This window comes from Acipenser ruthenus, chromosome 9 (genome assembly GCF_902713425.1).
Source record: "Acipenser ruthenus chromosome 9, fAciRut3.2 maternal haplotype, whole genome shotgun sequence".
NCBI classification, from domain to species: Eukaryota; Metazoa; Chordata; class Actinopteri; order Acipenseriformes; family Acipenseridae; genus Acipenser; species Acipenser ruthenus.
Window position 1 is genome coordinate 13,654,928 of NC_081197.1, and position 22,251 is coordinate 13,677,178.

Genomic DNA, 22,251 nt, shown 5'->3' on the forward strand with positions numbered 1-22,251 from the left:
GATCAAGTTGGAAGTCAATCATATTTAAAAGCCCACCTTATGGACAATTCCCCAATACCTAAAGGGTTCATATCTAACCGGTTTATTATATTGAATCAGAAGGACCTGTACTAATGCTGTCCTTTAAGTCTTTCTTATTCACCTTTAAACATCCAGGTCCTTATGGGATAATTATTCCGTTAAGGTGGATCATAACATATGATCGCCATCCCACCTTTCAGCTTTGTTTGTCTCTGTCTATTCTTTCTGGCTGTGTTTAATCAAAGCCTTCAGGATATGGCACAGTGTGTGGGTTCAAAGTACAGCGGTAAGTAAATAGTACACTAAGTGCACAGTGCATTCCCTTTTGTTGTTCTGGACAGGTAAATCAAAGGCCCAGAAGACACAATGACTGCTACGAGTGCCCTAAAGGAGAGTTCTGGTGAGGAAAATACCACAAGAAGATGCAGAAAGAACCCGTTTTACAGTATAAAGGTAGGACAAAATGCATAACGTACAGTACGTGTTTGTACGTGTACAGTGATAACAGTAAATATTTTATGCTTTGCATATCAAGGCAGGGATTTGGGTAAAATCCTTGAATTTGGTTTAGTTCCCTTCTAACAGGCAGGGTAGTCACCCATGCGGGATTGTTGCTGGACCTGACTGGTTGCCAGTTTAGCTTGGGCACATTTGGATAAAAGGTGATCAGAGAGAAAGCTCCTCAGTTTACAATGGAACTTGAGAGTAGTTGCCTGTGTTTTAAACCATTCGCCTGTTCTCTTCTTTCCACAATTCCATTGCCCTTTCATGTCCCAATCTGGCCGACTTACGCCAAATGTAACGGGGTCAAGGGGGGAACGAAGCCAAACCAGTATAGGAGCGTGCACAGCTACCGCAGGGGAAACTACGCTCATGCTAAGCCACCACTGTATGTTTTTTTTTGTGTATATCAACTGAACATATGCCATTACGACAATGCTACAATAATAAGTGTTTGATTTATAATTCGGGAATGCTGAGGATTGCTCTTTGATGCTATGCTCTACGACACAGATTAAATGGGTGTTTGATTATTGATAAACTAGTGACATTTGTATACACTTATTGCACCTTGAGATTTTGCTTGCGCTTTGCACTTTTGTTTGATACAAATCTAGTTGGTGTTTTAAAAGATTAATCATTGGATACTATTTGTGGTACTGTGATATTTTGCCATACTATTACACCAGCCCAGTTGGTGTTTTCTTTACTATTGAATGTTATAAATTGTGTACGATTATCTGATATTGAATACTATCAATTGTATACAATTGCTGTGCCGTGCTAGGTTGTCTTAGTACTATATCGATCTGATCAGTGATCTGGATTGTTACTGTTTGCTTACTGTGCTTGAATTGCATAATATACATTTTGAACTTTTCTATCTATAGTTTTATTGTATAATAATAAATAGCTCCATTGGGGCAATTTGAACTGCATTCATGTCTATGTATTTAATTTAATTGAAGGGAATCTGTTGGGGATTAATATTGAACGGGGTAAAAATCTGATGTCCCTTGTATAATTATAACATCTAGTAAGGGTAGAGTAGCCTGGTATTTTTTATGTTGACAATCCTGAAAACTTTTGTATAATGCCAGCCAGCAAACTAGGTGAAATGGATTCCCAATTTAAACCAACTAGAACATGGGTCTGCTGTTAATGGAAACAAACAGATTTGAAATTATTTGAACTGTTGTTCTACTTTTAAGTCTGTCTACGTTTAGTTACAATTAAATATTTGCTGTAGTTGTAGATATTACAAAATCTTCCAGTAAATAGTCTCAAAAACCATTTTAATGTGTTTGTTTTACCTTTCCTTAACTTTCAAAGATATTTATAGTTACTCCAACTCATAGAGCAAATAGACATGCTTCAGGGTTCTCTGGTGAGGCCATGAGGGTGTTTTAAGCTTCTGAGTTTTAAAAGGAGATGATGTGAAAAAAGCTATCTGCAAAGAATATGTTAGTTAAGGTAACTCAGATATTTGATAGTCATCCTTAGTTGCTCTTTAGGGATGGGCAAATAGATAGAATCTGCTTGGATTTATTTCTGTATTACGAAATTTTTTGCAGAGACAAGTCTGCACAAGGAGAGAAGCGGCCTTGAGAAAAAGCTTCCCTAAAAAAAACTTAGTTATGCTGGTTTGGCATAAAATGTGTTTATTTTACTACAGTTATATGTTTGCCAGAGTCCAAACTGAACCCTCAAATCTGTTATTTTAGAGCAATGTATTCAGAACAACCTTCAGTTAGAACAGCAAAGCCTTTATTAGACTTTATTGTGAGGAAGGGTGTGAGAATTTAACACACCAGTGCATAGTTTATCGGATAGTGCTATCTGACTCAAACCAAGTGACGTTTGCAATCATTTTGAAAGGTTTGGGGATATGTTGCTCCAACTTCGAGCTGCTTTGAGCTTGTCTGGAATATCCTCAGTGCTAGGGCTGAGCAGCCTTCCTCGTTCAATTCGAATTATGTGACAAATGTTGAAAGGTCACAATGTTACATGCTTTGTACAGAATAAAGAAGGCTCTTCAGTCAGCACTTAGGATTCTTAAGCTCAAAGCCAGGCACATTTAGAGAATGGTAAGAACTTCATGTTGGAGCAACATGACCCAGAACCTAAGCCTAAAGCCTAAAGTTTCATCAAAAAATCCCATTTACAATATTTGCTTTTTACAGGTAAGCCATTCGGGAACCCATCTCAGTTATATGTGTAACTCTCTGCAATAGTTAAGCTATTAAACTCAAAAACTGGCATTGCTTGGATAACATAGTCTATTGAGGTTTGAAATGTGAGAACAATAGACGCTCTAGTTATTGGGTGCCTGCTGTGTGTGCCGAGTAACGAGTATGAACGAGCATCTGTAAGAAGTCTGCCCCCCCCCTCCCCAAAAAATATATGCATTTCATTGCCAAATTACATTAAAGCACAGATCACTTTCTGAGAGCCAGATATGCATTTTTATGGCACTTTTGTTTTTTTTAGCAGGAACAAGTACGAGTATGAGTAAATAAACAAATACATTATCAATAAGAAAGGTGAGGGGGTGTGGGGCTACACAATTTATCATAATGTATTGTATGTTGTATTGTAAGACATAAGTGAATTTTTTAATAACATTCTTTAAGAGGTTAATGGGGACCATTTACCTTTTACTAAGACATAACATGATGCATGGTCTTAACAAACAAAGCAAATCACTACTAAAAGGGTGTTTGCCTAACACAGCAAATCATGCTCTGTGCACACACATTAATTATTACTAGCCGGTGGGTGTTTCCAGTGTTTTAGGACAAGCTTTGTTAGAGCTTTGTTATACAGACATATACACATTTGTACAACAATACAACAAGTTGTTCACAAATTCACAAGCTTTCATATTATTATTATTATTATTATTATTTATTTCTTAGCAGATGCCCTTATCCAGAAACAGAGAAACATAAAACAGGAAGACACATGGAAACAGTGTGTGTGCAGCAAGCTCATGCACAGACATCTGCACCTCCTCTACACTGCAGCGACACTCATAGAAACATTATTATGCATATGTTTTTAAGTACATTAATAATTAATTATAGACATTACTAACATCCACTAATCTGATACTTGTAGCTACATCTTGCATGATATAAAACCAACTGTGGACTGTAATTAACTGTAGAAAGCAAGCCAGGACCCATTACATTTGCATTACTGTACATATAGTATTTTTTTTCACCATACAATTTGGGTTTGTTGGTCATTGTATACAGTGAATCTGCCTGATGATGTCAGAATGAAATGCACTCTTTTAAAAAACAGTTGCACCTTTATGCATCTACAAATAACTTTTTTTAAGCTGTCAAGGACTTCCTACCTTACAGTAACTAATAACATTTGTTTGTGATTAATCATGTTCAATATTCTAGGCGTTCATACTTAACCACCTAATATAAATGTGACAGTTTCTTCAAAAATGAAGAACAGGATTAACAGTTTCAAACATGAGGTATCTTATTGAAAGGAAACAGACTGTGTCAGCAGTGCCTGTCACCCTTTCTTAAAAAGAAGAATCATGACGTCTTCCAACTTCCCATTTTTTCTGTTCTTTATCACATTAGAATTTGTGTTTGAAAGACAATTTTAAAAGGGAACAGAGTAAGAATGAAGTAATAAACCTCATAACCTCATTATTATCATCCGTTTCTAGATATGTTTTAAAACACATGATGGCTTTCATCACCATTATGCACACTGGAGTAAAATTTAAAGGTTATCTTATATTATAATTTAGGTTTTAGTGAGAGGTTATATTAATACACTTCACAGAATCTATAAAGTTTTCATTTCACTTGTTTTTTCATAAAGTTGTGAGTTGTATGGAGGATGGAAGTGAAGCTGTGGATTGAGACTAAACCACCATTCTTTATAATTACTTGAAATTCTATCCAATGAAAGGTGAACTAATGTGTTTTGAAAAGTGATCTGCAAGTAGCAGAGGTTCAATCAGTATCCCAGCATCAAATAGGAGGTAATCAACAATAAACACACTGAAAAAAAAAGTAGACTCCACAAAAACCATCAAATAGAACTGGCAAGATGCATTTGCTGGTAATATAATATATACTTGAGGTGTGAGGCTCCAAATAGGGTGCCAGGGCTATTCATTGATCATAAGAACATAAGAACATAAGAACATAAGAAAGTTTACAAACGAGAGGAGGCCATTCAGCCCATCTTGCTCGTTTGGTTGTTAGTAGCTTATTGATCCCAGAATCTCATCAAGCAGCGTCTTGAAGGATCCCAGGGTGTCAGCTTCAACAACGTTACTGGGGAGTTGGTTCCAGACCCTCACAATTCTCTGTGTAATAAAGTGCCTCCTATTTTCTGTTTTGAATGCCCCTTTATCTAATCTCCATTTATGACCCCTGGTCCTTTTTTCTTTTTTCAAGTCAAAGAAATCCCCCGGGTTGACATTGTCTATACCTTTTAGGATTTTGAATGTTTGAATCAGATCGCCGCGTAGTCTTCTTTGTTCAAGACTGAATAGATTCAATTCTTTTAGCCTGTCTGCATACGACATGCCTTTTAAACCCGGGATAATTCTGGTTCGCTCTTCTTTGCACTCTTTCTAGAGCAGCAATATCCTTTTTGTAACAAGGTGACCAGAACTGAACACAATATTCTAGGTGAGGTCTTACTAATGCATTGTAGAGTTTTAACATTACTTCCCTTGATTTAAATTCAACACTTCTCACAATATATCCGAGCATCTTGTTAGCCTTTTTTATAGCTTCCCCACATTGTCTAGATGAAGACATTTCTGAGTCAACATAAACTCCTAGGTCTTTTTCATAGTTCCCTTCTTCAATTTCACTATCTCCCATATGATATTTATAATGCACATTTTTATTGTCCGCATGCAATACTTTACACTTTTCTCTATTAAATTTCATTTACCATGTGTCTGCCCAATTTTGAATGCTGTCTAGATCATTTTGAATGACCGTTGCTGCTTCAACAGTGTTTGCCACTCCTCCTATTTTTGTGTCATCTGCAAATTTAACGAGTTTGCTTACTATACCAGAGTCTAAATCATTAATGTAGATTAGGAATAGCAGAGGACCTAATACTGATCCCTGTGGTAAACCACTGGTTACCTCACGCCATTTTGAGGTTTCTCCTCTAATCAGTACTTTCTGTTTTCTACCTGTTAACCACTCCCTAATCCATGTGCATGCATTTCCTTGAATCCCTACTGCGTTCAGTTTGAGAATTAATCTTTTATGCGGGACTTTGTCAAAAGCTTTCTGGAAATCTAAATAGACCATGTCGTATGCTTTGCAGTTATCCATTTTCAATGTTGCATCCTCAAAAAAGTCAAGTAGGTTAGTTAGACACGATCTCCCTTTCCTAAAACCATGCTGGCTGTCTCCCAGGATATTGTTACCATATAGGTAATTTTCCATTTTGGATCTTATTATAGTTTCCATAAGTTTACATATAATAGAAGTCAAGCTTACTGGTCTGTAGTTACCTGGTTCGGTTTTGTCTCCCTTTTTGTGGATCGGTATTACGTTTGCTATTTTCCAGTCTGTCGGTACAACCCCTGTGTCAAGAGACTGTTGCATGATCTTGGTTAGCGGTTTGTAAATAACTTCTTTCATTTCTTTGAGTGCTATTGGGAGGATCTCATCTGGCCCAGGGGATTTGTTTATTTTAAGATTTCCTAGTCCCTTTAACACTTCTGCCTCTGTTATGCTAAAGTTATTTAAAACTGGATAGGAACAGGTCGACATGTGGGGCATGTTGTCCGTATCTTCCTTTGTAAAAAACTTGTGAAAAGTAATCATTTAATATATTTGCTATTTGTTTATGTTTTTGCCATTTGTATCTCTTCAACATTTTACCTCCTCCTTGAATGGTCTTTTGCTGTTATAATATTGGAAAAACTTTTTTGAATTGGTTTTAGCCCCCTTAGCAATGCTCATTTTCTTCTCTCTCTTGGCCTTTCTAACTTCCTTTTTGACTTCCAAGTACTCTTTTTGTGTACTTTGTTTTTGGTCCCTTTTAAACGCACTGTTAAATGCCTTTTTTTCTCTGAATATTTTTTTTAATTGATCTATTAAACCATTTTGGCCATTTTTTTTTTAGATTTTGATTTGTCTACTTTTGGGATGTAATTGTTTTGCGCCTCTAGTACTACATTTTTTAAAAAAATAGCCATCCTTTTTCTGTGGATGTTTTCTCTATTTTACTCCAAAATACTTCTGTTAGTCTCTGTTTCATTTCTTCATAGTTTTCCTTTTTAAAATTGTAAACCTTAGCTTTAGTCGTTACTTTTGGGGTTTTGAAAAGCACTTCAAGTGAGACCATGTTTGCCAATGGTTGTCTGACCTCTGTTTTAGTTATTCTGTCTTCGTTATTTGAAAAGACTAAATCAAGGCATGCCTCCCCTCTAGTCGGTGCCTTGACAAATTGCGTTAGGAAGCAGTCATTTGTCATTTCCACCATTGCAATTTCGTCCGTCGTGCCCCCCATTGGGATGCATGTTTAATTGAGACTCACTAGAAAGTAGCTAAAGATTAATATTCAAAGTGTTTATAGACCTAGGTCCTAATGTTATTCTTTTGATTTTACAGTTTTTCTTGTTCTGTCATGGGCTACTTCAGCTTGCTCAGCTACTGGTCTCTGGATATCTCAAAAGCACCATTTCAACTATTGAGAAAAGATATGGACTCTCCAGCCAAACCTCAGGAATGCTGACTTCTTTTAATGAGGTATTGCATTATTATTATTATTATTATTATTATTATTATTATACATGGTTAACTTTTATTTTCCTATGAACTTGTAATTGATCCAAGTGGCTGATTAATTAATAATACTGACATCAGCATAAAACAGCTACTTGCCTCTCAACTCTGCTCTTTAGTTGAATGGTCATTTTTTTCCGGTTCACGTTCAGCCCTCTCCCCTCCATTCATTTCAATGGGCTGAGATGCCAAGTCATTACAAACTTCAAAGTAAGGTCAAAACATTATTATTATTATTATTATTATTATTTATTTCTTAGCAGACGCCCTTATCCAGGGCGACTTACAATCGTAAGCAAATACATTTCAAGTGTTACAATACAAGTAATACAATAAGAGCAAGAAATACAATAACTTTTGTTCAAGTGTGACAAACCACAATTCAATAATACAGCAGATAATAGTGATAGTTACATCAGGATATGATTAAATAGTGATAGTTACATCAGGATATGATTAAATACAAAATACTACAGGTTAAACACTTGGCAGATTACAGTATTCTGAAGTACAGGATTAAATGCAGTAAAATAGGGGGCAGATAAGAGCAAAATAAAGCACATTTAAATGAAAGGTGATAGTGTCCCAGGATACAAACAGAGGAGTTCTACAGGTGCTGTTTGAAGAGGTGAGTCTTAAGGAGGCGCCGGAATGTGGTCAGGGACTGGGCAGTCCTGACATCTGTAGGAAGGTCATTCCACCACTGCGGAGCAAGGGTGGAGAAGGAGCGGACTCTGGAGGCAGGGGAGCGTAGCGGAGGTAGAGCCAGTCTTCTAGTGCAGGCGGAGCGGAGAGGTCGAGTGGGGGTGTAGGAAGAGATGAGGGTCTGGAGCTAGCTGGGTGCAGTCTGGTCAAGGCATCTGTAGGCTAGTACAAGAGTCTTGAACTGGATGCGAGCGGTGATCGGGAGCCAGTGGAGCGAGCGGAGTAGTGGAGTAGCGTGGGCGAAGCGAGGCAGAGAGAACACCAGGCGGGCAGCAGAGTTCTGGATGAGCTGGAGCGGACAGGTGGCGGACGCAGGGAGGCCAGCCAGGAGGGAGTTGCAGTAGTCTAGGCGGGAGAGTACCAGGGCCTGGACCTGGAGCTGGGTAGCGTAGTTGGTGAGGAAGGGTCGGATTCTTCGGATGTTGCTCAGGAAGAATCGGCAAGTGCGTGCCAGAGTGGAGATGTGCTGGGAATAAGAGAGGCAGGGGTCCAGGGTGACTCCAAGGTTCTTAGCGGAGGAAGAGGGAGAGAGTGTGGTAGATTCCAGAGGAACAGAGATAGAGAGATCAGAGGAGGGGGAGGAGGAGGGAAAGAAAAGGAGGTCAGATTTAGAGAGGTTGAGTTTGAGGTGATGCGAGTGCATCCAGGAGGAAATAGCAGACAGACAGGTAGAGATACGGGAGGAGATGGTGGAGTCAGAGGTGGGGAAGGAGAGGAAAATCTGAGCATCATCAGCATAGAAATGGTATGAGAAACCATAGGATGCTTTCTGCTACAACATTGGGTTCATTTTCCTCTTACACCTAAATTACTATTAATTTCCATTTGCATGGCTATTAAACTGGGATATTTAAACTGACATTTTGTACACCTCAGTAAAGAAAGTGGAAAATCCAGATCGATGACAAGATTGGTCAATGCCTTTGACCAATCAGGAGAGATTCGTTGAGCAGGTGAATCAATGATTAGGTGGCAATGCATGTTGACATTTTTTATCAATATGTGTGCAGACAGATCATGTCTTTTGGATAGCCTACAGTAATGTTTTTTTGGTAGTTTAGTAAGCATTCTGTATTATTCTTAAAATAATACAATTTCATCCGTCATGAACATGCACATACAAAGCCCTGTATCTCAGAAACCATTTGAGGTGCAAATTTCATCTTTGCAGGATTATATCAACCTAAATGTGTTGCTGACCATGAAATTGACCACTGACCTGAAATGGCTCAACTGCATAGAAACAATGTTCTTATTTCCTTCAGGTTGGCAACACTGTACTGATAGTGTTTGTCAGTTTCTTTGGCAGCAGAGTACACAGACCTCGCTTCATTGGAATAGGAGCATTGATTGCCAGCTTGGCTGGATTCCTGATGGCCTCAGCACACCTAATAACTAGCCCCTATGAATATGATCACTCTATTGCAAGTGAGTTCATGAGTATGGTTTGTCTCAAACTTTCTTTGATATAGATTTTGTTTTTGGGAGTCAGGATATGTGAACACAATACAAAATGAAATCCCTTTCATAGAAATGTTTATTTTTGCAAACTGACATTGTTGCTGATGTTGATTTAGGCTATACAGCAGATGGTCAAATACTGTGATCATGACAATATATGTAGTCAGTTTTCTCAATAAGATTGCAATGATAAACAGGGAATGTTTTGCAAAATAAATTATCCTTAAAGCAAGAGGAGACTTGTAAGGTTTTCCTGAGATTGTTTTGATTGGCCCACAGCTCATCCCTTCTCAAAACAGTCCTAATCTGATGGTCACAGATGTACATTTTGAGAATGTTTTTATTAGACGTATTTGCATGCATTTATTGTCTATGCATTTTTAATGTTAGGGTTTATGAAGAGCTGTATTTTGAGTAAAAGGGACTGAATATGAATAATTCTCCATTGTTGTGATATTTTCATATAACAGATTTTATTTGGGGTAAAGTAAACTGGTACAGTAACAACCAGTTACACTGTGGTTGAGCTAAATTATCTCAGGAACAGACATCATTGCTTTTGGGAATTTTTACTCCCCTAGAGCTTTCAATACATGAGAAATCGAGGAATCCTGTTTCTCCACAGATCATCAGGATAACAACACTGATATATGCCAGTTGAGTCCATTGACCTCACAGTTCAGTATGAAGCCTTCGGAAGACAATGCCCATGAGCACAAGAGCATCCTGGCCCTCATGTTTATCGGTCAGCTCTTGTTAGGAATTGGTGGAGTGCCTATCCAACCGTTTGGAATCTCCTACATTGATGACTATGCCAGTGAAAGGAATTCTCCACTGTATATTGGTAAACAAAGATCATTGTTCCGTTTAATAAAAGTTCAACATTGTAATTTAAATCTCACATTGATATTTTAAATACAGTCTATTAAAGGTATAGTGTTTTGCTATGTAATTTTGACTATTCTTTTTGTCATTTTGCCCAAAGACGTTTTTATATGGGTGGTTTGGGTGTTTTTATTCAAGGGCATTAAATAACGGGTTAATATTCGAGATATGTCTCACCAGTAATCTCCACTTTTATATTTAAACATCATGCGTATGTACAGTAAAATTATGAAGGAACATAATACTACATGTATATATTATCTTAATCAGTTATATAGCAACAGGTTGTATTATTAATGCTTAAATGAAATCAGTCATTATCCTGTACTTTTTTTAAGGTCTGTTGTTTGCCATAACCACCACTGGACCAGCTCTGGCATTTATGTTGGGATCTGCCATGTTGCGCTTCTATGTAGATATAGACAAGGTTTCTCGTGGTAAGTGTCGTACTCTTTGCATTGCCCTGAGTTAGAGCAATGGAAAGTGGTTGTCAATACATGAGGTGGCCAACTAGCCATCATGAAATAAGATACAACTTTCCACATTATGAATGCAGTAGCCTCATTGGTTGCATTGTTAATACATATCTTTACACATACGCACCAATTAGTATTTAAGTTAACTCTTATTATTCATTCTTTATGGTTGTGTGGTGGCAGCCCAATTATAATACTTGCTCAATTGTTTCTCTGTTCCCTTGGGCTAAGTAAACAAAGTAGCATAACAGTTTCCCATTAATATAATGGTATACCATATTGTTGGTAATTTAATATCTTGTTTTGGGGAGGAAATTCTGTCTGGGTGTTATTGATATTGCTAATATAACAGGTATTATTTGATTTTATGTCTGTGATCAATTAGTGTGTGTTTTCCCCCCCTTCTTTTTACAGACAGCATTGACATAACTACTAGTGATCCCCGTTGGGTGGGAGCTTGGTGGCTTGGTTTCCTAGTTTCTGCCAGTTTTCTTGCAGTTACTTGCATTCCTTATTTCTTCTTCCCAAGAGAGATGCCAAAAGAGGTGAGGAATATCCAGAGCGTATTTTATTTGTAAATCACTCCCCATTGGGTATTAATACAGAATGATAACTTTACACAACAAGGACAATTCACATGTATCCTGTGTATAAAATCCTCTCCTAACAATGGCAATTTTCAGTACAAACGTCCATTTATTTTAACTTCTGTCACCCCCTATACCAACAATGGTAGGGGGTAAAACGGCGGGTTTTCAGTCCCCAACAAAAAGGTTAACTAAATAATAAACAAGTCCTTTAATCCACCCGTGCATGGCAAAGTGCTCCATGACAGGTGGCGTTCCTGTGGTGCTGTGCTGTGCTGTGCTGTGCTGTGCTGTGCAGTGGTAGTGTTGCTCTGGGGTTTGTGCTAGCTCCATGGCTGAAGCTCCCTAGCCTCTACTGGTCTGCGAACACAAAAAAACAAATCAAAACAACAGCACTCCGGCGCTTTAGTATTTTCAGCCTAAGGGGCCATACTCACATCCTTTGTACTGCCAAACTCCTCCCTGTGACCAGCCCAGCGCCACGCTCTATCCAATCGTTGTGTGCCTGTGGTAAGGATGACTGGTGCAGTGCAAAAAGAGTATAATGTCCAGGCTGCCGTTTCCCAATAATAACAATATTTATTACAATCCAACAGAAAGTTCAAAAAGTAATACAAAAATGAAATAATAATAAGCCCCGCTACCAATCGATGGTATTGGGGCAAAATAACAAAAAGGTTAAAAGTCCAAAAAGTAAACAAAAAGACACGCCATTAGCCACAATCCTCCGTGCACGAAAACTGTGCTCTTTTCCTCCGGGGATCGTGGTGCGTGCGCTGTGCGGTGTTGTGCTGTGTGGTGAGGGGCGTGCTCTGGGGTAAATGCTGGCTCTCCGGCTACAGCCTCCCGTCCTCCTGCTCCTCTACTAAAACACAAACAGACACGTAACACAAAGGTAAACAAAACACTAGCTCCGGCTGGTCGTTCTCACTTTCTCAGCGCAAGGGGAGGTTTTGACTTAGCTGCTTCCCCTTTGTACCCAGCAAACTCCTCCCTGCAGTCAACGCGTCGCCCTGGTTTCTCCAATAGAGAGCTGCCCCGCAGCTGACTGCAATGGAATCGTCCTGAGTACTTGCAGCTACGCGCCCCTCCTAATATGGTCACCTTCCGGTTTCCACCTACCACCGAGGTGGTGGATCTAGGAGGCAGCGTACCTTCCCCCTTACACAGCGCCCTTTCTAATCGGGAGGGAGATTTACAACATCGATCCTTTCTCTCTCTATCATAGTGCCCCACAGCTGATCATAATGGATTTGTTTAGCAGTCCTGCAACTACGCTCTTTCTCCAAAATGGCCGACTTCCGGTTCCGTCCTACCATCAAGTCGGGCCCTCTCTATGAAAGCGTACCACCAACCTTACCTAGTGCCCTCCCTGGTCAGGAGGTAGACTTGCAGCTCAGTTTCCTTCTCTCCCAGTCACAGTATTTAATATTTTTTCCTTCTTTTATTCAACCATTTCTTCTGCAGTGCTAAAAACAAACCTATGTGGAACATAGTCTGGGTTAAAGAAAGGAAAAGTATAGCTAACAAATAAAACTGAAAGCATTCTCTGTTTCAGCAGTTTCATATCTATGAACCCAATAATTTGACATTAAGTTTCAAAAAGCGAAACTGTTTGAGTAACATAACCATATTATGTCACTCAGTGTTTGGATTCAAGGAGCTAAGACTGTCAGAACTTGCCTTTTTAATCTATACCATCATTAGTGGTGTGATTCAGAGGAAACTGGGCCCCCACCTTAGAAGAAGTGTACAACAGGAGCTCTTAATGCATATACCTTTAACGTGCCTCATATGGTTGATTGATTTTTTTACACATTTAAAAAAGATTAAGTCTGCGTTGCAAGGGCTTCTTGTAAAATGTTTTAAGTATAAATAAGGCAGTTCGCTTCTTCATTTCTATTTTTCTTCCCACTTTATAATAGAGCCTGGATATGCCATCTATAATTGCCAGTGCTACAGGTAGTGCAGGTTCTAACAGGTTTCAATAGGGGAGGAAGCTTGTTAACGGCGGATCACAAAGGTCTGCTTTCTTACGCAATTAGAATTCACAGAAGGGTAATATATATATATAAAAAAAGACAACAAGGTAATTATTTTAATGTCAAATTGAGGAACAAGTGGCCGTGTTTACATTGACATTAAAGTTGGGCAGAATGGTATGCATTGAACTTCTGACAAGAAAAAACAACAACTTTTTTGGCAAAACATTTTCTATTCAATCAGTTTCCTACAAAAGCTTGTTTCTCAAGCTTTCCCTTTTCGCCCCATGGGGTCCCTCACTTACTGGAAAACACAGAGGCTTCATTTTCAAAGAAATGAAAAGCAAAGACAAATTTTAATACAATCATTAAAGTATTATACTGGTAATCACAAAGCTACTCTCAGCCACTCAAAATACCATAGTTCAGAACTCAAATTATGCAATGTTGTACGCAAGAGTCCTATTGATATATATTAGCATTGGCTGGATGCCTATGTGTTTGTGCACAGTATAGGACACAGTAAAACAGTCAAAAGTGTCTCTTTTACCACTCACTGTAACAAACAGAGTAATAAACTCCACTTTAGAATAATGTACAGTATGCTATCCGGCCGTCCTTGCTTAATGTTAATAAACACAATACTCAATGAATGTTTGTAGAGTTCTTTATTTATTTAGGCAGCAAGTTTAATTGAAAACAGTATTGAAACAAGCCAGGGATAATTACTTCAGGAAGAAGTGAGCAACAATTTAGATGCAGAGGCATAATATGAGAAACACTTACCTCAACAACATAATATAGTTGGCCCTTGGGAGACGAGCTATTTAGAATATTGATGTCTAAATATAATAAAAGGTAGTTGAATTTTTAGGTTACAGTATGTTTTCTGGGTAAGACGGAAGCTGAGCTGTTACACAGAATGCATCCTGTTGGATTCTTAGTTATTGTTAACTGCTGTTCTCCCTGTCTCTGGTGACTGTTGTTTCCTTCCTTATTGGGACCCTGCTTTGTGTTCTCTTTGTTTGAAAAAGTTCCAAATGGTTTCTTTTTGGTGCAACTGGCTGCCTGTGTGTGTGAAAAAAGCAGTGAAATCAAAATGCTTAATAGATCATTTATTTAAGGTTTCTCTTTCACTCCATTTACAACAGTATAATTTACTGTAGTCTTTGAAATTTACAAACAAGCAGCTTTCTTTTATATAGAAATATATAAAGTGTTAAATATAAGTGGGGAAGTAAGTATAGATTATGATTCCAGTGGCTCACTGTGATATAGGGAATTGCTTGACAAGCAAGCTACATCACAGATTCAAAGGGAAATGGACTCTCATGGGAAATCCGTCACAAAGAAGAGGTTCCAGGCTATTACCATGTCTTGTGCAATTTCAGTTCTAAAGAAGGAAAGAAAACAGCATGTACAACTGGGCTCCTGGCCCTTTAAGGCAAAATCCTATCTCCATCAGGAAGCAATACATTCAACTTTTGAGGAGGTACTTTTCTCCTCAGAACTGCCATATTTTAAACTCTGGGGGAAGGCTAATTCCTTTTACTGCTACCAAATGACAGAACTTCCTTGATTCAGTTGTTTGAAATCAGAATGATGTTTTTTTTGCAATGTACACGGATGTACTTTTTCTTTTTTTTTTTTTTTATTAATTTCATTCATTCACAACACTCACTTTTTCTGGCTCATCTAATATTGTATTTTCCTATTCATTTATGCCACTGTTTTCTTTTTCTACCTTCCATCTATACAATTACCATATTAGTAGCCAGTTGAACACCTACCAAAAATAATGAGGAGGGCGTCTTAGTAGACTTCCCACTTTTTAAGGGAGTGCACGAGAGCTTTAGGGGCATTTTGTGTGATGACACAGTCATAGTGCAGATATATTTTCTTACAGGTCCTGTACTAGGGGACAATGGCAGCAGAAGGATAGCTACAACAGTGTGAAACATTGGTAGAGTGTTACTATATTACATGTTCATATCTGACACTTTCATGGCAATACAGTAATATGCAATATACACGGATACTCTACTGCAGGTCCGTCTTCTAGTGTGTTTATAGGGTAATTGTATTTTTAAAGTTCTTGTAAGGGTACTGTTCATGCACTTTGTAATTATTTAACCTACTTTTTATGTGTAGAGTTTTGTTATTATTAGGTCATGATTTGGAATGGTAGAGTGTGTTTATTTTGAAGCTGTTTCAGTAAAAGATGTCAGTTCCAGGTTGGAGTGGCTTCTTAAATGCTTTAAGTGCTGCTTGAATCTAAAACTAAAACAAAGCACATGGATATTATTATTATTATTATAGTTTTTTTGTAATTTATCTTATTTATTCATTCAGGGAAATGAATTGAGAACATCTGAAAATAAAACAAAGAAAGGACTAATGAAAGATGGGAAAACTAAGGCAGATTTACTAAAAGACCTCACTCTGTTGGAATTCATCAAAAGTAAGTTACTTAGCAAAAATCATATTTGACTTGGTGTGAAGAAATCTAAACCAGTATGTGGATGATTCCAATAAGGTTCTTTAAGTAGAATACACGACTTTTAATAGATGTAAGACTATTAGGGGCAGCAGTGTGGAGTAGTGGTTAGGGCTCTGGACTCTAAATGGGTAATTGTATGTAAAAATAAGGGCGTCTGCTAAGAAATAAATAATAATTATGGTATACAGTAGACTTTTTGGTATACAGTAATTATATTGAATACGGGTGCACTTAAGACATGTCATCACTTTAAGCAATATTGGCCTGGATTAAAACCAAAACTAGGGCACAGTCATACACATAATTAAGTATAAATATGGAAGCGTCATAAACTTTGATTTTTCAGGCCATTCTCATTGTCCTTTATTTCAAAGCTTTTAAAAAAGAGAAAAAAAAAACATAAAGCTAACTACTGTCATGTAAAGGATAATGATTCTGATGTTAATGTAAAGATAAGGATTATGATCTCTACAGTATGTTGTTTTTATGTTCAGGACGGAGCTACTCCACGTTGGCACCAGGATCAGTATTCTGACTTTTGGTCTGGTTTTATTGCTTTGATGATTCCGGTTTAAGTTACTATATTTAAGAGAAATGGAAGCAAAATCTATAACTGGACAGAACACTCTGGTGTTTGACTCATCAATCCCTTGACGTAAATTAGTCTAAAAAAATATCCGACCTATATAAGGCAGTTTGTCACCTTGCATTTGATCTTTATCTACAGGTTTCCCTAGAATTTTGCTGAGGACCTTGAGGAGCCCCATTTTTCTACTGGTGGTATTGGCTGAAGTTAATTTGTCTGCTATGGTTGCTGGACTAGCTACATTCATGGCCAAGTTTCTGGAAAGGCAATTTACTGTCACAGCATCTTTTGCAAACTTATTGATTGGTAAGCAGCTGGGCCGAATTAACCTATACGAATTGGGGCCCACGCAAGGTCGTCAGTGTTGGGACATTTTACAAAAACTGCATGTGGTCGGCCGGGCCCAAAATCACAGGAAGAGAGGCGTACAGAAGCTTGCTTTCGGTTCATTTTTTTCTTTTATGATGGCTAGGCATTCCTTCTCAATTACAGCATACCTGCTCTGAGTCTCTCACGCAAGCAGCTCCGTGCTAATGTATAATACCAAAAAAACACCTCCACTCCTTTCCTTCTGAAATGGGCTGGGCTTTTGGGCTTCTTTTGAAAGGCAGTGCCGTTTTTTGTTTTGCTTGTGAGATTTAGCAACACTGAATCTAGGTGGGAAATTAAAATACTACACACTGTAAACAAGAAAATGGATGTCTCTAAAAAGTCTAAAAATGTGTCTGCAGTGCAGATCTTTTGTACATCCAGGGTTGCCAGAAATTAAAATTCATTTGTAACCCAAAGTCAACCAAATACCAGCCCAAAAGTAGCCCAATGTTATGTTGCCTAAACAAGCTCTAAAAGTAATCCAATAAACATGGTATTTTTCAGTTTCTTGCTACATTTTTATCTTAAGGTATTAAAATGATCAGAACTCATCAGTGCACAAACACACACACACACACTGTGTAGCTACTCAGTGCATTTGGAACTGCATAAGCAAAGGTCTTCAAAGAAAAAAACAAATGTTTTGTAACCAGGGTTAAGCGACTAGTAAAGCTACACAGATATTATAAATTAAAAAAATACAATTACTTTCCCTATTATAATTTATCTTATACACCAATAATTTAAAACATAAAAAAATCTAACCTACTTGAAATCTCATTACTGGTCTGTTTGAGGAGGATATACTGTATATCTAAGAATGTATGTACAAACAATTTAAAGAAAAGGTCCTTTATGAACTGAAATGTTTAAGTCTTTTAAACTTCAGTTAAACTATGTACACGTGCAGTCACCTTGAAATGGTTTGCATTAGCTGTTACACATCAAACTTTGCCAGCAGCTGTGGAGGAGGCCTGCTATAAATTAGGCTAACGTTCGGTTGTTTCTTTGCAGTCTAAATCAAATGTGGAGTATGTATTTGACAGCAGTTTTAGTCCCATTCTATTTCAACTGTCATTGTTAAGAAATGACATCTGAGAGAACTCTCGCTACGTTTACTTCACCATCAGACTTCCACTCTTTCCTATATATTTTGTATCAGTATCTCCTTTGTTACCGGGCATGAGCGAAACATAAGTTACCCATAATGCAATGTCTGTCATAGCCGCAGATATTGATGCGTGTTATTGTTAAAATGTTTAGCAACAGTGATGTAAACACTAAGGTATAGCTTAGTATTTTGCTTGAAAATGTCGTTAAGACTTTAAAACCATGCAAAATATATCCAAATGTAATACCCGCACAAATGCCCAAAAGTTGATTTTGATGATGTCAGTGCATTCTTCTCTCTATCTGCTGTTTTAAAAATATCTCTACACATAATTTATAAAATAGTGCACATTCTGCGAATAACAAATCTTTACACCGTGACACTATCGTGAATGAAAAAAAAAAAAAAAAAAAACTGCGATTTTTACAGGGCCTTAATAATAGATGCTGGACTTTCTGGTAAACTAACAAAACCACTTACCCATTAACCCCAGTGGATGTTATATTATGCACTTGCTAATGCTGTTGTACTTTACTGCCTGAGACTGAAGCTTTTTTTATGTCTGTGATCCATATTGCATTATTTTGTGTTCTATGTATGCCCATAACACCATTCACCATGCACAGGGCCCCCAAAATATAGGTTATCGTAGGGCCCCTGCATTCTTTAATCCGGCCCTGGTAAGCAGTGATAAAAAAAGTATTTCCTTTTTAAACTACACCCAGCAATTTCTTTTTTTGCATCTCAAAAACCCATCATTATGTTATGTGTACTTGTATGATCACAAATGAAGAACAAAAGAAAGTTAGTACAGAAGTAAAGAACGTAACTACATGCAAATATATACTTACAGGGGCTTCTGAAATTTGTATTTTGAGACATTTTATTTCCACTTATTTTGAGCAATAGCAGGTGTTGCACATGTTAATTATCAAGGAGGTGTCAATTGAAAAAACGTGGAATGTGCAGAAGAGATTCTTTTGAAGCAGTCTGTGTTCACTGCCACCACCACTTCACTTCTCCTGCACCCTATCTACAAACCAGTGATAGTGGAGGACTGTATGCTTGTATAGAACAGTGACAGTCCATTTCTGGGGCTGGTGCATGTTACCATAATAGTTTGCTATTTGCAGACCAGCGTCAAAAACAAAAGTGAAATCTGAAATTTTTAAATAATTAAACACTATATGTGACGACTCATACTATAAACAGTGCACTTCAGTTATAATTACACCTATCTCTTTTTTTCTCCCTTTTGTCAGGAGGTGTAAATATCCCCATAGCTGTTGTGGGAATTGTCACTGGTGGTGCAATCATGAAGAGGCTGCATATGTCACTGAAGCGCGCAGCTTTGATGAGTACAGTTTCACTTTTTATCTGCGTTTTGTTGGCCACCCCTTTGCTCTTCATTGGATGCTCCACTCAGAAAGTTGCTGGACTCAATACTGAATATTCAAATGGGTAAAATATGTTACTGCAATTTAATCAAGTCAAGCACTGTTTTATTAGCATAGAACTCATAGAACACTGTTTTATTAATTAGAACCCAAGCATGCATTCCACAACTGGTTGCTAATTTTATACTTTAGTATTTTGCTATCTGGTAAAGTTTCATTGGCTTATCTGGATCCAGCCATACTGTATAGTTATTCAAAACTGTCAGTGTCACAATTTCTAATACAGTATTACTATTGCTGTTTTAATTCAGTGGTCTGCTTTAATTTCTTCAGTCAGGAGTTTGTTTTCATTTTACTTAAGTTATAGACTGGGACTTAATAAGCTGTTTAGCAGCATTTGGGAGTAATCACCCTTAATATGGATGCCAGTTTCCTTATTTCCCCATTGTTCATTTAAAGGAACATACAATTCCTATCTGCAAATCAAGTGGAAACTAGAATCTTAAGAATCGGTTTTGCCTAAATCCAGTTGAAAGATCACAATTAAACAGGCATAGAGAGAACATGTTATTAATAGAAAGATATTCAAAAAAGTTGAAATATTATTTTCTTCATTATGTCTGTTTCAGGTATCTTGATAATAATACACCAGAATGCATCAGTAGTTGTTCTTGCCGGACGGAGGCTTTCAATCCTGTGTGTGGTTCAGACGGAGTTGAGTACAGTTCTCCATGTCATGCTGGCTGTAGAAACGTTACCCTTGAAACTATGGAGAAGACCAAGGAACCAAAAGTCTTGGTAAGTTCAGCTGTTTCTGATACTCTTGTCTGTTTATCAATACTTGAATTGGGCCCCAATTATTTTGACTGTGCATCTTGCTCAAAGGGGTAATAACCAAAAGAATAACAACTTGCTTCCATTTTACAATCAGCAAAGTGAATTTGTAAACATATATTGTTAAGTATTTGCCTGCAAATGACAATAGATATACTGTCATTATCATTTATTTAAATATATTTCCCCCCACTTAGTATTCTACAGGAATGTTCTAAAAGGTTTACAATGTAGGTTTGACCGTTTTAGTTTTACCAGCTCGCTTTATACACGAAAAAGTATTAAATAAAAGAAAATAAACAGATCAAGCACACATCCATGAAAGAGTAAGACGTTTTCTTCCTTGATAACCTTTAGAGTTTAAAAAGCAGTATGACTGCATTCTTAAGAAAGTTTAAAGTTTAAAATAAACCTTGCGTAATGTTCATGTTGTAAATAAACTTCAATGAACTCATAATAATATAGCACAGTAAAAAAATAGCTGTAAAGAAGGATGATAATGAACAATGAATCCCTGTCTATATGTATTCCCCATGTTAAGTATCTTGTATATAAAGACCAAGGGCCCTATACACAAAGCATTTACCACCATGCTGAGATTGCAACCTTTTTTTGTAAACTGCTAATGTTACATAACTATCAAGCAACAGCAAAGGTGTGAGTAGGGGCTCTTAAATTAACCTCTATAGTTATTTATGTGAAACTTTTTTACAGCCAAGTTTTGTTTTATTTTTAGAACTTAGCATAAATGTTTTGTGACTATATGGCCTCACCTGTTTATAAAGACCACAATAAAGTTGCCATTTGACAAGCCAATTCAATTATAGCAGTGAAAAAGCATTTCAGTAAAATTTAAGCAATAGTGGCGCAGAGGAATCGGTACAAGACTGACGACCTGAGGTGTAAATGAGGAAGTGCATATACCAGGTCTTAACAGCTCTCACCAGTAAGCCTGACCTGAACAGTGGTTCAGAAATGTAGCTTGAGAATCCATTAAAAAAAAAAAAAAAAACTGTATGGCATTTCTAAACGTTTCAGAGACCTAGTTTAAAGCACTATAAGCTGTAATGACACATGACTAGAAAGTATAGCACCCTGTGCAAAAGTTGCCAATGTCCCAGCTTTTCCTAATATATAGCAGAATATTCAGTAGCATGTGCAATATCATCAAAGCAGGGAGAATGAACAATAGCATATAAAATTGTTACAGGTCAGAAAAAACCCAAACATTTTACACAGAAATGATGCACAGTGATATCTAGAACCAGTAGTTGTATACTGTGATTACAGAATTGTTTTGCATAATAATATTTGATTTATTTATTGTATTCCTACAACAGACCTACACAGACTGCAGTTGCATCTCTACAGATCCTTCCAATGCCACTGCTGCTCCAGGCCAATGTGGCAGCAGCTGCTCCCACCTTCTCTTACCCTTTATGGTGTTATCAGCCTTGGCAGGCTTCGTTGCGTCTTTCTCACACACTCCCTCCTTTATAATGGTATTACGGTACGGTACTTTTAATCCAGTTCAATCAAGGAATATATTTACATGGGACTATCAGAAATCAAACCGCAAATTGACAAGCTATGTGTTGGGAAAGAAGCACAAACACTCTTGTAGTGGGTGTTTAGAAGAACATTTAAAATGATTCTGTACAGGCACCAGTGTGACAGTGATCCTACTGTATGTGTCTGGCTTTGTATGCTGGTTTTGCAACTTAATGTAAAGTAATTTAACCATGCACTTGTACACAAAGGCTAGCCATTTTGTCAAGCAGCTACACATGTATTTTTCACTGGCAGGTGGCTTCAAGGCAAGTGCTTCGACAAAATAGTACAAAATAAGTAATTCCTTCAAATATATTGTTGCTTTGCCAAAACCAAGCAGTAGATTCCAACAGAGGGTGTCTGAAACTACACAGTGTTGAAATGTATTTGGATGGATGCCCAATGCCACTAGCTGTTTAAATGGCCACTATTTTTTGTTTAAATGAACCAGCAAACCTTATGCACCTTATTATATGATA

The 22,251-nt window shown here is 37.5% G+C and overlaps 1 protein-coding gene across 4 annotated transcripts in view; it reads left to right on the top strand.

The window, feature by feature from the left end:
* Positions 1-22,251, top strand: part of LOC131737966 (solute carrier organic anion transporter family member 2B1-like) — a 32,921-nt gene that overhangs the window by 4,543 nt on the left and 6,127 nt on the right. For all 4 annotated transcript variants that reach the window (XM_059030434.1, XM_059030435.1, XM_059030436.1 and 1 more), the window contains 11 exons: positions 363-474; positions 7,152-7,289; positions 9,296-9,458; positions 10,117-10,335; positions 10,715-10,813; positions 11,267-11,397; positions 15,774-15,882; positions 16,649-16,813; positions 19,253-19,451; positions 20,017-20,185; positions 21,562-21,731. In XM_059030434.1, coding sequence (XP_058886417.1) covers positions 388-474; positions 7,152-7,289; positions 9,296-9,458; positions 10,117-10,335; positions 10,715-10,813; positions 11,267-11,397; positions 15,774-15,882; positions 16,649-16,813; positions 19,253-19,451; positions 20,017-20,185; positions 21,562-21,731 — 1,649 coding nt within the window. In that variant the 5' untranslated portion in view covers positions 363-387. The remainder of the gene's footprint in view (positions 1-362; positions 475-7,151; positions 7,290-9,295; positions 9,459-10,116; positions 10,336-10,714; positions 10,814-11,266; positions 11,398-15,773; positions 15,883-16,648; positions 16,814-19,252; positions 19,452-20,016; positions 20,186-21,561; positions 21,732-22,251) is intronic.